The sequence below is a fragment of the Siphateles boraxobius genome, unplaced genomic scaffold (assembly GCF_051911475.1).
Source record: "Siphateles boraxobius isolate OS27281-9 unplaced genomic scaffold, OSU_SipBor_1 7, whole genome shotgun sequence".
Lineage (NCBI taxonomy): Eukaryota > Metazoa > Chordata > Actinopteri > Cypriniformes > Leuciscidae > Siphateles > Siphateles boraxobius.
The window spans coordinates 25,650,237-25,665,827 of record NW_027509197.1 but is presented as its reverse complement, the minus strand read 5'-3'; the positions used below and the strand labels follow the sequence as shown (position 1 = coordinate 25,665,827).

Below are 15,591 nucleotides of genomic sequence, written 5' to 3'. Positions count from 1 at the left end.
GAACAAGATATTGGCAATCACAGATATAATAATAATAATAATACTAGGCTAATAAAAACAACCTAATAACAACAACAATAATAATAATAATTTATGTTTTACATCAGTTTTCTTTTTTTCTATGTAATATAGACCTGTTATTTAACGAATTTTTGTACACTCTAAACATTTTTGGGGTCGAATATGGACAAACCCAACGTTGGCGTTAAATTTTTTTTTTTACCAACGGTTGGGTTTGTCCATATTTGACCCAACCATGGGTTTAAATAACACAGCATTTTCTTATCCATAATGTTATGGAGTTGTGAGAGTGAAAGAACATGCTGAAACAAGCATTATAACTTGTTTAGCTGGTGGGAAACACATTATTGTAATGCTTTCATTTTGTTAGTGACCTTGCATGCCACAATACATCAAAATGGGAACACTTGCACTCACATATTCACGAATATGGTACACAGGCTGTAGGCTATTTCCTATTTAGTTTACATAAATTTACGTTAGAAACGTCAAATTCACATGAACACAGTTGATAAGTCCAGCTAATAGTGTTTTCTATGGCTTCATTCTGACCTGCAGGTAACAGAATCAAGTTGTGTATTAACAAGTTAATTATCGATATTATTATTTAGTCCTTATTATCAACACAATTCCAGTTTGCAATTTATCTGTCACGCAACACTGCATCACCATCATCGTCGTGATCATTATCTTATATTTTTATAGTGACGAATGAGGTTGGAGAATCAGCCAGCGTTCGCTCACACACCCCCAGAGTGTCTCAAAGCAGCAGACCAGCCAACTGCACGCGCCGTTGCTAATGAGTTCCCATTAAACCACTCTGGAAAAAGGTAAGATACTTTTGTAAAAGCATATGAATGATACCTGTAAATCTGAATGTATGTATTTTTTTAAACCCTCACGTGATGCAGCTTATACAGTAGCTATAGCTATCTGAGAGAAAGACAGCCAAACTGAGGCCATATTGTAGAAATGAACAAACTGTTGTAAATGATCTGTTTGGGAACTATATTGTCCCTGTTTTCGAGTAGCCTACTAGTTTTCATGTTGAACTTTGACAGCTTGTATGGTGATACCCTAAACCTTGAGCTACATGCACCATGCTCTTGTTCCCCGTGTTCCTGCTCGTTCCTCTTGGACACTATAGCGCTGCATGTGCACATCATAAACAGTTCAAATCTAGAAGATCTCCAGTCTGTAGCCTATAGTTTACAGCTTCTTGAGTTGGTGTCATTTGTGCTTTGATTTGTCATTTCTACCAACGCTATCTCACGAAATGACTCTGTCACTTTCAATGTGATTTGATATAAAAAAAAATCAACAATTTGAAGGTGATTCCGTTAAAACAACAACAACAACAACAACAACCCCGCTATAGCCTAGACACAGAAACTGAATTAGCTGCATTTTAAGCAGAGAGTGCATCTTAAATCATTTCCAAACAAGATTTTTCCATTATCCGTTTTAATATTGAACCCATTAACCCACAAAACCTTCCATGTATTTTTTTCCCTAAGAATGCACGATACTTTATTCTGTATGTCATTATCACTATTTTACGTCTGTAGAGCAGATCAGTCATCATTGTTTCTGTATCATTTAATTCAGTTTAACGATAAATGAACAGACAATGCTTTCAGATCGCGTAAAATCAAATAGCCTACAATGAAAAGGGATGCCGCGGTTGCAACTGATCTGAAACAACGTTCTCGACAGAAATAAATGACTGAACTACAATTAAAGCTTCTAAACGAACGTTAACACAGGCTGCATAAATAATTGTTCAAAACAGAAGTTCAACTATATGTCGCTTTATTAATACCTTATATATGGAATGCACTAATTACTTAGGCTACCTTGTACAGCCCCGTCCCTCCTTCCCTCCCTCTCTCTCCCTCCCTCCCTGTCACACTTCCACGTTTGCTCTCCAGTCCTCCTCCCCTCCCACTCCCACTCCTCTCTCGGCTCTCCGTCAGTCCGCGTGCCGCTCAAGGGAGAGATTGAAAGTGACACACTCACATTGTTGCTCTTGAGATTTTTAAGCCGTTGTAATAGGTAATGTCCGCATCGCACAACGCAGATACTTGACGTCTGTTTTTGCTTTGTTTTTGTCTCTATACATGCAGAAACGTTGCCGGACGTTTTCAAATTTTGATGCTCTCTTTGCGCCCGCTGCTGGGGTTTTCAATTCTGCCACGGACACTGGTGACTCAAACTCGCGGTAAACAGTGAACAAGATTTCGCACTACAGGAGAGATTGTCGTCGGTCGCTTCTCGGAACTTCTCGGAATCTCTGTGCTGTGTTCAATCTCGTGCACTGTCCTCTCTCTCTCTCTCTCTCTCTCTCTCTCTCTCTCTCTCTCTCTCTCTCTCTCTCTCTCTCTCTCTCTCTCTCTCTCTCTCTCTGTCTCTCTCTCTCTCTCTCTCTCCCCCTCTCTTCATGCTGTCTGTCTCCTGCTACCTGTACCCCGCAGCTCGGAGTCTCTCAGTTCCAGTGGCTCAGTCTCAGCGCACAGCGCACGGAGCCCAAGTGTCCAATACCGAACCCTGCCGTATTCAGCCCTCCGCGAGGCAGCGAGAAGCCCAGCCCTGGATTCAATACTTTTAATCAATGGACAGAGCCCTCTCAACGGCCAACCGAGGTACCGACACGCCATAAGCAGTAAGTGCAACAGAACATAACTTTCGTCTTCTTTCATCCGATGCTTAGCGCATTCATGTAACTGCTAACAACGTGTTCATACCCTATTGCAACCAAGTAACATCTCAGTCTCAAATCTAACTATAACTATTCCAAATATAGACATAGCATAATTATTGTGTTTGAATGTGAAAGTGAATTATTTGAGGCCTTTATAAAGAAAATAAACATAGGCCTAATTAGCAGTTTAGAAGGCCATGGATGTTTCACATATTCCCAATAACAGCCTACTTGTCATTAAGACACGTGCAACACCTTTGTCACGTTATTTTATTTATTTAACAAGTAATTTGCTGACAGTTATAGAATTTAGCTTAGATAGTGATTGACGTTGAAAGAGTAAAATGCAGAATGCAATAGCCGAGAGGGTCAACTTTTGCCAATCAAACATTTTTGATATTCAATAAAAATGTAATTTATTAAACAGCCTAGTAATAATAATTTAAGATTTTTTTCCTGTAACCTAAATCTAATAAAATAAAAGTGATACACGAATTATTGCATCGTTCAGTTAAGTTTAAAACTCAATTACAACGTCAGGAATGTTTAGGACAAGAGGACCAAAGTCATGCACCCTGCACACTGTTGTTTTCTTTAAAGAATATTATATTCGGTTTAAGTTAAACCATTTTGCAGATTGTCGATATTCACTAATTAATGATTAGGCTATACGAGTCTGTCTTTGATAACAGAGTTGTAAGGCCTCGAGGTGGAGCTGGTTTAAAAATAATTTTAATATTTTTATTATTTAAACATTTCAAATGGCTAGCAAAATAATGCATAATTAAGAGACATACGGAAATATTTTTTAAGGGGAAATTCTGTTTTATTGCAGCCCCAACATGATTAAAGGCCTCAAGTTTAGCTTCACACGTGTTTGACTTTTTTTCTGGTCTCATCGCCCCCGTGTGTGTGTGTGTGTGTGTGTGTGTGTGTGTGTGTGTGTGTGTGTGTGTGTGTGTGTGTGTGTGTGTGTGTGTGTGTGTGTGTGTGTGTGTGTGTGTGTGTGTGTGTGTGTGTGTGTGCGTGCGTGTGTGTGTGTATGTGTATGTAGCCTATTTTTTAATGGACATTTTCATACCTATTTTATGTGATATCCTAATTTTCTAAGAGAAGGAATCTGAGACTTGATATCGAAAATGCCATGCTTAGCCTATATCATTTAGTAAAATTAATGAACAAGACCAAAACAAAATAAAAACAAAGCTATTAATTATGTTCAGTGTGTCAAGTGAATTTTATCCCTTAACGTTTATGATTTGTTTAACTGCAAACTTTATTTCATTTAACAGCATTATCGTATTATTCTATTGCTGTTTTTCCTATTAAGAAGGTTAGCAACTATTATAGTATACATTAAATGTAACGAGACATTTCACTGATGGTTCAAATTTTGTTGAACCTTTTGAGTTTTAGGTAGCCTACCTCGTGTTGTTAAACATTACTATTTGAGTTTTTATTTTTTTATAAGGACAAAAAGAGCCGTTGTTAGGAGAACCTGAAGCAATAGAGAGAGCATATTATAGAATATTATTCAAAGATATTTCTAAGATAATTACACTTTTCTTTTTCGACAAATTTAAAATAGTTTTTAAATGTCCAGAACCAGTGTAGAAACTCTGGAAAAACGGTCATTTAGGAGTGCAATTTAACACATATAGGCTACAGAACAGAATAAATCAAGACAACCAATATATTTTTTTCATCACCTGAGAGTTCCGAGATAGGCTATTTGATCAGACCTAACTGTAATAATGCGACGAAATATAAACCAAATAGCCTACCTGTCTACTCAATGTAGCTAAATTAGACTATTTACAACATCTCGAGTAAAATATCTCGTCACTGTTTTTTTAGCACAATGTTTTTTAAAAAATATATATATATACAAGTCTTTAATGTAATTTAGATTTTTTTTCCATACAGAGCTCGTGAATTTTTCTTTAACATTGGGGGATGTAACTGAACCGAGCCGTCTTTGCTTGAAAAAAAAAAAAATCCTTTCAAAATTAAGTAATGAAATCTGTTGTCGAATACAATACACATTGCATGGAAATGGAACCACAGTTCACAGTTGTACTCTTATTGGACTCTATGAACTATGAAGTAAATGGCTAAATCAAAAACAAAAACGCACATGTCGAGTGCACATGATTTGTTATTATGTTACATTCGATATTTTTTCCCCTGTCAGTTCAAACTCGGAGTTATGTATACATCACTTTAAAACTTTAGAGCAGTGTATTTGAAGAGTCACTCACAAAATCATGCCTGTGCAAGAGGGAGGTATGGTTGCTATATAGCTGCCATCAGCGTTAGAGATCTTTCTGTTTCTTTTTAAAGTCACATTGATGTATCCATTATTCATTTGCACAAACTTGGCCCCCATAGCCAGCGGAGACGTTTTCTTAGCCAAGACCAAAAGGCTAGAAAAAAAAGTTAATTAGTCTCCGTAACAGAGAGGTCTATTGGTCTCAGTAATTTTGCAATAGATGGAAGCCGCTGAGGATCTTTTAATCTCGCGCTTTGGGGAGCCCACCAGAATGGATCAAATCCAACATTTATTCATGGCATGTTTTCTCCTCCTACGACTTCAGGGGAAGTTTAGCTCCATAATCGTTTTAGCTTGTACTTACAATGCCTGTTAATTCTTTTGTTTAATACATAAGACACCTGCCGTTGGATCGTGTGAAAGGAGAAGAGTTTTTTAGTGCCTGCATGTCATGATAATAAAAGAGTTGAACAAATGTCACGCAGCGACCAAGCGTATTTACAATATAGCATTGTCTTATTGGTTTTACGAAAGGTTACTTCATACTAGTATTTCATGCATTTTTAACAAAGCATTATCAAATATGTATCTAATATGCAAATTCATACAACTATATTCTTCCGCTACAAGATCTAGTCCCTGACAGGTTAAACTGGCCTATTGGTGCTGCTCAGTGAAATACAGATGTGCGTTAGAAAGGTTAACATGTGTTTTGTCATATCTGTTTTAATATTGTGTATTATAGCAGGATTGGAACACTGGCCAGCACGCAGGACCAGAACTATTACTAGTTTAGTAGAATAACTATTCATTTTCCGCCAATAGCTCGCCTAACTAACTGCCATTTGTATGCCATTCATTCGCCTCTCCGCAACCACATGGCACTTTGACGACAATCGAATTTGGTCATTTTATTGTTTTTAAATGTATTATTATTTAAAATAAATAAATTGAATTAAATTAGGCAAAATTTTCTCAGAGTAGATTTATTTTTGAAAGACAATTTTTGAATTGCCTATCAAGCCTTGGCTAAGACAATAGCGTAGCTATTATTTCGATCGTTGTTGCCCAAGGAATACAGTTCGCGCAGTGCATTTCACACTATATGTGGGTAAGTTGTCACAATTGAAACTGCTATTAAGCACCCTGTTATCAGAATTATATATAGGCTACTTAAAAAAACAGTAAACCAAATAATACAAACACAGAACAATTATTGAAACAGCAAAAAAAATAAATATTGTTTTGGCCAGCAAATATTTAAATGACTTTTTTTCTTTATTTTTTTTAAACGTGACAACTTGAAATTTATTATAAATAGCCTCGTAAAAGTTTAAAAATTTAAATATGTCTTCATTATATTGACTCTTACTTGAATATGCAAGTAGGCCTATTGGCATTATTGTGTTAATTAAATTTTTTTGAAAGGACAGAATTCACACAAAAAAATCCTATTTAGGAGGGGTTTGAAGTAGGTGTTTTGAAACCTTGCAAAACCACTTATAGAGAAATAACAAATTTTTATAAGTGGAGTTTTGACTCAAAACCTTCTAGAAATAATTATTGTCACAACTTTCCGCGTAACAACTAGCCCCTATATATATGTTTATATATTATCAAACCATTTAACACTACACACCTAAAGCTAGACCGCAGTCACCAACTCAATATGTGTGTGTTCATGTGTGTTTTATAGCCCTGCTCATTGTAGTCTACCATGTGCGATTTTTGTGAGTCAATGTGTGGTCCCGAAGTGTCAGAGCAGTGAGCCTGCTCTGTGGTTTGTGTGTGTTGAGTGTTTGTGTACACTTGTGTTTGTCTGCTTTTGTCTATGCACGAGTCAGAGCAAGAGTTTTAGGGAGAACATAATAAACTGCTGCTTACTCTTTATCTTTTACTGTATAAGATGTTTATTATCGAACTAAATGTGCCCTCTCATTGTATCTATATCGACTTATTTTCTGCACATGTCCAGTTTATTTGCACACTCATCCACATTGGCAGCTGTATTTGTTTCTTTACTCTCATACTAATCAATTCATTATTATCTTAATAACACTTATTCCCTTCTATCTAACATGACATGGTCTTATTGCTGAATAAAATGTTCTATGTATGTATTTATGTGTGTGTGTGTGTGTGTGTGTGTGTGTGTGTGTGTGTGTGTGTGTGTGTGTGTGTGTGTGTGTGTGTGTGTGTGTGTGTGTGTGTGTGTGTGTGTGTGTGTGTGTGTGTGTGTGTGTTTTTGTGTATATCCAAGGAAGTCCCAGTATCAAGCTTGTCCTACTATGTATGTTTCCAGTGTAATCATCTGTCTTGGTTACAGTTTGATCTGCCATCAAATTCATGGGTGATAAACTGCTATCTATCTGTTCTTCCCTTCCCAACGCACACACCTGTGAGACACCGAGGGGCCTTCAATACGAATCCCTCAACCATCTTCACCTGCTTTATCTGTACCCTGACTGAGCCAATGCTTTAATAACCCTGCAATAAATGAGTATCACAGCCCTATTCCCTGGTCAATAAGGTTAACGCCTTAGCATGTCGTCAACACAGAGATACCACAATACCACCATATTCTGTAACAACACACAGCTCTATCTCATTACTCATTTGCATGTGTGTCTCTATTAGTTGTTAGGTAAAGGGCTTTTATTATTTTGAGTTGGAAAACAGCAAGAAATTGGACACTCTTGTCAAACAACCTTTTCCATACCTAATTTGTGAAACTATTTTTTTTTGGTCATCTTGGTAGGCAACATTTCTCTCCCTCCCTCTCTCTCTCTCTTTTCCCAAACATCTGCCTTTTTTCTCAGGATTTCTCGATATCACTCTTTCCCTTCTGTGTATACTGACCAACAGTGTGAGCATAGTCAGATCAGTGTGTCGTTTATTGCCCTCAGTTTCCTGCGTGTGGTACAACTGGCAGAGGCCACTCTTATTGCCAAAGAAAAAAGTGCAATGGTGAATGCAGAGGAAGGTTAGCGAGGGAAAGGGCAGAAAATGTATATATTGCATGCTTAAGAGAGAGTCTCTGCAGTGTGGTCGTCGTAGTTTGGAAATTTGAGTCTCATGGGATCGGAGTTCTGTTCCACTCCCTTGTCTGGCTTCTCTCATCTACCCCTAAACATAACAGTCATTAGTTATGTTTGTAATGTGTGGCTGCAAGCATTACAAATAAAAATGGAACCGTGTATCTGGTTGTGAATACCTATACAACATTGAAATGTAAGGTGCTGTTGTGTTGCATGTTGTGTGTCATTTGTCAGGAGGGCTGGTTAGTATGTGCTTTTTATTAGCACACAAAAACTGCTTATTTGTAATAGCTGTACTATTTTAAATACTATAACTTCTGTATTTTAAAGGCTTCTTGCTATTAATCACCTTACTGTAAGCAATTTCTTAATGTTGAATCAAGGTCTTGCTTTCATTTTTTTAATCTTCATAATTTTGTTGAATATTCCTGATACCTTGTACTGATTAGACATTTATTACTCTTTTTAACTGATGTCAACCATTCGGAAGGGCAGCACTTAAGACCAATCACACTTTTGCGATGACTGTAAACTAAAGGAATAGCTCACCTAAAATTGAAAAAGTCATAATTTACTTACCTTGATGTTATTCCAAACCTATATGACTTTCTTTTGTGGAACAGAAAAAATATATTTGGGGGGGGGGATTCTAAATGTTTTCAATATCAGCATGTGACCGAATTTATTTTTTTTGGGTGAATATCACTTTAAGAACTAAAGAACATAATTTCTCTGAATAGCAAACTTAAATTTAATTTATTAACAGCTCTCCGGTGGATGTTTTCTAATAGTTACTTTTAATTTAGACACAAACAACTAATTTATCTCTAGTCTGTTGATGAAATAGAGGAATACACTCTCTGCTGATAAAGCATTGATGAAGCCATTTCATCATTAGTTCGGCAAAATCTGAGTGAGATCTTTTAGTGCTGAATTATAGGGTTTTTACCATCTTAATCACACAATTTATTTCACCTTGCGTGTGAGTTAATGAATTCCAAAACTTTTTTTGCAAAAGTATACAAAATAGTGTATTATAACTAGTGTGCCTCTTCAGTAAGCTTGTATTGATCTGTCACAGCCAGTTTGTATTGACCAGAAGAAACTTTTACAGCATCATCTTTGCATAGCCATTGTCATCTCCGTACGTGATTGACGGCAGACACACTGGTTTTATCTACCCATCAAATATTTGGTGCTGGGGTGGAGGAGGATCAGAGAGATAGCGATTGGCATAGAGATGGGAGAAGAGATTCAGACAACCTCTTGATTGGGCTTGGAAGACTCATTAAAATCAGACAGGTTTGAACCTGTGAAGCCCAGTGGTGGAAGGAACAAAGACAGCCCATCAGTGCCAGATGAACTAAGACTGATAAAAGACTTTGAGGGTTGATAATACAGAGCAGCTTGTAGGCAAACAGATGAAAAGCTCTCAGTCACTTAAGGCAGTGAACACATCAAGCACAATGGACATTGTGTCCGTTTGCGGTTTCATTCTTTAGATTTCTCGCTTGGTTCTGTGCAAGTTTCTGAAACATCTAGAGACACTTTGTGAAGAGATTTTATTTTACCCCTGGGACTGCAAGTCTAATGGGCATGGCCACAGACGAGCTGTTAATTAAAAGCAGATCTTTTTGCCTCATAGAGTTTTTGCCTCATAGATCTTGCACAGCAGCCCGTTGTATCTGTTATACTTTAGGACCTTATCCTCTATTGTTATAGAGGTGCAGCGCAGTTCAAACTTTGCTATTTTAAAAAAGGTTGGTATGATGAGTACAACAGAAATGAGAGGTAACGGCTGCATGTGCACTGGGGGAATGTCAGTTTTAATTGGAAAGCGGTGTTGGATGCTATTAATTTTGCATATATATGCGAGTGTTTTCATAAGCATGCATGTCCATTGTTGTAGAGTATTGTTCACACTTGAGCTTTATTAAACTGTCTCAGAGGCTCTGTAAATGTCTTTGTTGTGTGCGCGCGTAAGTGTGAAAGTACAGTGTGGACCATCAGTTCTTCTTCCCTCAGCAGCACACTAACACATTTCTTTCCATTCAAATGCTTTTAAAGTGTTTTTCCTCCCACCCGCTTATTAAACTCTAAAGAATTCAGACACTTGATTTCTGGACCAGAGTTAGGTTTTTAATCACGCAGAGGCTAATGTTTTTAATTTATTATTCATTTTGAAAATTTAGCTCCAGCTTGTAATTCTCATTGGACTTTTTATGTTCCATAATGATGTTTTTCTCATCTAGTCCAGAGAAGAGACTGATGTTTCCACTGTTAGGAGAATAGCAGAGAAGGTGATCTATCTATCTATCTATCTATCTATCTATCTATCTATCTATCTATCTATCTATCTATCTATCTATCTATCTATCTATCTATCTATCTATCTATCTATCTATCTATCTATCTATCTATCGTCTCTCTGTATAAGTGATATGCAAATGAAAGCGCTCAAGTGGAGAGTACTGTATGTTTCTAGTCTTTAACTTTTGGCATGGACTCAATACAGCCTGGCACTGACTCTGATGGACATTACCAATATTAAAGCTTTGGCTCTATAACAAAGACCTCTGGAAATTGACCCCACGGAAATCCCTGGCTCAGAGAAATGTGGACAGACATCCACGTGCATTAAAAAATACTACGTTTGCGCGCGCGCACACACACACACACACACACACACACACACACACACACACACACACACACACACACACACACACACACACACACACACACACACACACACACACACACACACACACACACACACACACACACACACACAGATATCATTTGAACATCTTAAAGTAACTTAATAATTCATAAAAAGATTTTGAGCATCTTTGTTTTTATATAGTCTATTTGCCTAGATGTCTGACGTTTTGGCTCCACATATAAATACACATACACATCAGTTTACATTCCCCATAGACGCTGAAGCAGAACTAGACACTGGCCCTCAGCTTCTCTGTTTGCTGATAGTCTTGATAAGATGCCAGCGTCCTCTTAAACTATTCCCTGTATTTTGGGACACTGATTTGGATGTCCTTGTGTTGTTGTCTGTTAGCAGCAGCTGTTCAGTTTGTGTGAAAAGGTCAGTGATGCGTAAGTTTTCTTGTTAAATTTTTTTAAAGTAAAATGCTAATCGAATTTCAGTCATTATTTTTATGCAGTCCTTTAAGAATCAAATAAGATCTTTAAGAATTTTGATGACTTGTTTTCAGATAATTTATTTATTTAGCAAATTCTTATTTGATTCCTTTTAGGGTTGGACTCAATTAATGATTTATTGAATTAAAATGATGAATCATTATCATGGTCATGGTGAGGACCAAAACATTTTTTGGAGGGGGAATCCTAATTTCTTACAGTACATTTTATATTTACGTTTTACGATTTAGACAGCCCAGATTTTAGAGAATACACACATTTATTTATTTATTTTATATGTGATATTTTTTATTTTACCATGAATTGGAAATAAAATACAGAACATACTGTAATGTATTATGTTGTTATATTTAAAAAAAAAATTCTCCGTCACTTTGGTACATTTCTAGAATCATCCTTAAGATTTGCAACCCAGTTTAAGTGCATTTCTCAACAACAAAAAAAATTTGTACACACAGCACCATATGGATTACCTGCATAAGCCTGTGACTTGCTCAAAATCCTTAGTTAATCTCTCAAAAGTAACTTTTTATGTCAATGAACATATCAGTACCATCGGAATAAGTCCGTGTCATTGTTCACAAACAAGATAGTCAAAATGCTGAGTTTACATCTGAAAATACTGACTGAGTACACTGTTATACTGACAATATGACTATGTCCACACAAGACTGCACTTTATCTGTATGGCATATATACATTTCAACAGCATAAATGTACACATTACTCTATGTGGGATATTGATTGCAAGAGACTGGACTGTATTCACAGTTACACTTTTACTGTTGGTCTGTTAACAAATTGCAGTGACATGTCATTGCGATTCAAAGGAAAAGAGGACTATATATATATCTATATCACACTGGCACATACACACACACACACACTGTATATATGTACATTTCATTTGTGTTACATTATGTCTCTATAAAGTATATTTACAGTATAATGTAAAATGCGTAGGGTGGACTACTGTAATATACAATAGCATTACAGTAAGTATACAGTATAAACATTTGAATGATTGAGGACACGGTTGTTCTCCCAACATTCAGCTGTACCTTTCGACCCGCCTCAACCATTGTAAGGTCATGATTTGAGAACTTGGTCCAAAATATTGGTGCCTATTTTATCAGAAACATGTTTACAATCTTGGCCTCTTCTACCTCTTCCACTGTTTTGCCTCCGTATTCACCACACATCCTTACTCCTCTGCTTCTTCCCGGCTGTTGACCCTGTTTGTTTCCTTGTTGTTCTTCCATTGTCAGAATTTGTAACACTTGTGTTGTGCTCTGTCTAAACATGCATATGCTTGCCAAATTAAGCTTAAGCTATTAAGCTATTTTAGAGAACTATTTGATCATTGGTTGATCTAGCCCTTTACATTTCCCTTCATTTGTCAATTCAAAATTCACCTCTGCAGTTCATTAAGGACACATTTACAAAATAAAAGTCTAAGAAATGTAGTCTTAGTCTAGTCTTTGGAATGTAAAGAAAATGGTTGACAGTTTATAACAACTAGTTCCACCATTTTGCATTTGATGACTTATGCAAGGAACTAATGCCTAGATGTTTGGGGGGTAAGACGTCAACAGGGAAATTGTAATAATATATTTTGATCAACATGACAAAAGCAATTGATAATGTAGGAAACAGCAGATAATTGTGCATAATCAATTACATGAATGTACAAAAGCAATGCTATTTGTTCAAAAGAATGTTGTGCACAAGTGACCCATATATCACCCATTTAGTCTTATGCTAATACCTACTCATTTTTGTTATTGAATATACATTTTATGATGTTCAGAAAAAAGCATATGCAGTGATACTGTTTTCATTAGGTCTCTCACTCTTTCCCTCTCTGTCTCAGGTCCTTATCCTCTGGCTGGTGTTCCCTCTGTAGTGTGGAGGGGGATGGAGCGTTGCGGAGGAGAGAGCCCTCGTTTGCGGGAGAGCCCCGAGCGACGTGGGAGCAGCAGTCCTGATATCGGTGGCCCCCCACCAAAGATGGGCCGGCTGGAACTCAATGGCAGTCCTACAGGTCACCGCAGCCGCCACAATGGGGCCTCACAGAGACCTCTCAGTGGTAAGACATTAGCAACCTTTTCTATCCCTCCATTTCTAATATATCATTTTACCTATTTGTGGTCTTGCCTCTTTAAATAGTTGTAAAGTGGAGAAAGAGAGAAAATAATGGTGAGAGAGATGGGAACAGAACATGTTGCAGGCCAAATTCAAACCAGCTAATTTAGCACACTAGCACCATGGCACAATTTGCTGCCCCGGAGCACAGATTCTAACCAACCACTACACCACTGCTTATTAGTGATATAATTGTTAAATTTTGTTTTGTTTTAAAGTGAATAAACATCAAACAGCTCATCTAGCTACACATTCAGCTTGGTTTTCAATTTTATCGGACATTATTAAAATAGCCGCCCATAGTGCCCGCAGATCAGTTTAATCCCATACAGCACTGTAGTTCAGCTCACAGGAGTGTTGTGGCCACCATAAGCTCAGTGAATTAAGTAGCACTATATAGTGCTGATTTATTCCCCATGGCCAGTTATTGATTGCAACAGTAGCGTGTGTATCAGAAAGGGGGGTCATATTGATTACGGTGATCCTAACGAATTGCCACATACAGTGGTATGGTCACAGCTGTGATTATTGAATGGCTTTAAATATGTTTTTACACACGGGTACTTGACACATAACATGGACATGAACTGTTTTAATTCAGGTTTTCATCTAGATTTTCTCCGAAAATAAATGAAAATTTAGATATCGCAAATTTTTCTTCTAGATATATTCATTTATTTGGACTTGCATCATCAAGCTTCATGATTCTCAGAGAAAAGGAGAAAATTCTCTGGGCCAAATTATTAACAGTTATCTAATTTGTTTCTACTTTTTTTTTCTCCAAAAATGCTCCGAGAAACACCTGAAACAAAGGTCAATTAAATAATCCTTTGGTCTGACAAATTTATTTAAATATATATAAAATATATATACACTACCAATAAATAGATACTGTTGTGACTGCTTTATTGTCATGTCCACAAACCCGCATACAGTTACACATGAAGGTAAAGTGGTTCTGACAATAAAGTTGTTACATATTGTCCAACAACACACAGCCACAGCACAAGTGTTAGATTCTATCATCACTCACACTTTGTAATCCCTGATGTTATGCATTGGGCCAAAATGTCATCAAGGTCAAGCTGTAATTCACCTTGACAGCGAGCAATGTGTGCAGCCAATCATAAAGCCACATATCAGATATAGATTAGATATTTCTCAGGGGCCAAGCAACACATATTGTGTGTTTGTTCATGAATGTGTGAGTATCATTTGCTGTACACCTCAGAAGAGGATTTGATTTGACAAAATATCTATGTCAACATTATTTTCTTAAGAATTTTTTGGAATAGGTGGAGGAGGAAAGTAGTGGGGCTCTCTCTTCCTGTGCCCTGGCAGATGGGCCGAATGGTTAGTTTTAATAAGAGGTTGTCTTGAAACAGTCTTCTCCAAACCACAATGGAACAATAAAGAGTGGGCCACACACAAGTCAGACATGGAATCAAAATCATTCAGACATATGCCTGCATTGCTAAAAATCCCTAATCTGTTATTTTTTTTGTCTTGTTGTCCAGCTAAAGTATGTCAAACAATGTTAATTTACTTACAAATGTGCACAAGTCATTAAGTCTGTTTTTCAGGGAAAATATAAATCTTATGTTTTACCTCTTCAGCAAATTATTTAAAAACAATTTGCCAATGGAATAAACTTAAAAATGAGGTTAATTCAATGTATATTTTATGATTAGCATTATTATTATTATCTAATGCAATTTTGCTTTTATCTGACTGATAAAAAATATAAAAATTGTATAGGCTGTTCATCTATTCTTTCAGGGAACCCAACAAAAATCCAGATTTAAAAATGTTAATTTGCAGAATGCTATATTTCAAAATATTTAATATTATTACTTTAGTCAATGGCAGTGTCACATTTTTATATACAGTTAAAAACAATTACGCAGTAATTATAGTAACAGTATAGTCCACAGATATGCTTACAAGTCTATAATTCTAAAAAATTACATACTTTAACATTCCTACAGAAGTCGAAAAAATATGTTCTGGCATTAAAGCGCATTAAAACAGACAATCAGAGACTTACTCAGAGTGAGTGTTGCAGCGCAATTAAACATATACCCACACACACATAAAAATGAGTCAGACACGGGCTTCGCACACATGCTGTTATCTTATGATGAGACCGTACTCATACAGGGTATACAGAGATGAGCCCATGGGAGCTAGCAGAAAAAAGAGAGAGAGAGAGAGAGAGAGTGAGAGAGAGAGAG

At 36.7% G+C, this 15,591-nt stretch overlaps 1 protein-coding gene across 3 annotated transcripts in view; it reads left to right on the top strand.

The window, feature by feature from the left end:
* The first annotated feature begins 745 nt into the window (after positions 1-745).
* satb2 (SATB homeobox 2) overlaps positions 746-15,591 on the top strand; it is a 49,624-nt gene continuing 34,778 nt past the window's right edge. The window contains exons 1-3 of one of the 3 annotated variants that reach the window (XM_077216701.1): positions 746-851; positions 2,496-2,683; positions 13,086-13,301. In XM_077216701.1, coding sequence (XP_077072816.1) covers positions 13,130-13,301 — 172 coding nt within the window. In that variant the 5' untranslated portion in view covers positions 746-851; positions 2,496-2,683; positions 13,086-13,129. Of the gene's footprint in view, positions 852-2,495; positions 2,684-13,085; positions 13,302-15,591 lie in introns of those variants that run through there. The other 2 variants (XM_077216700.1, XR_013197182.1) reach the window with 2 other exon arrangements.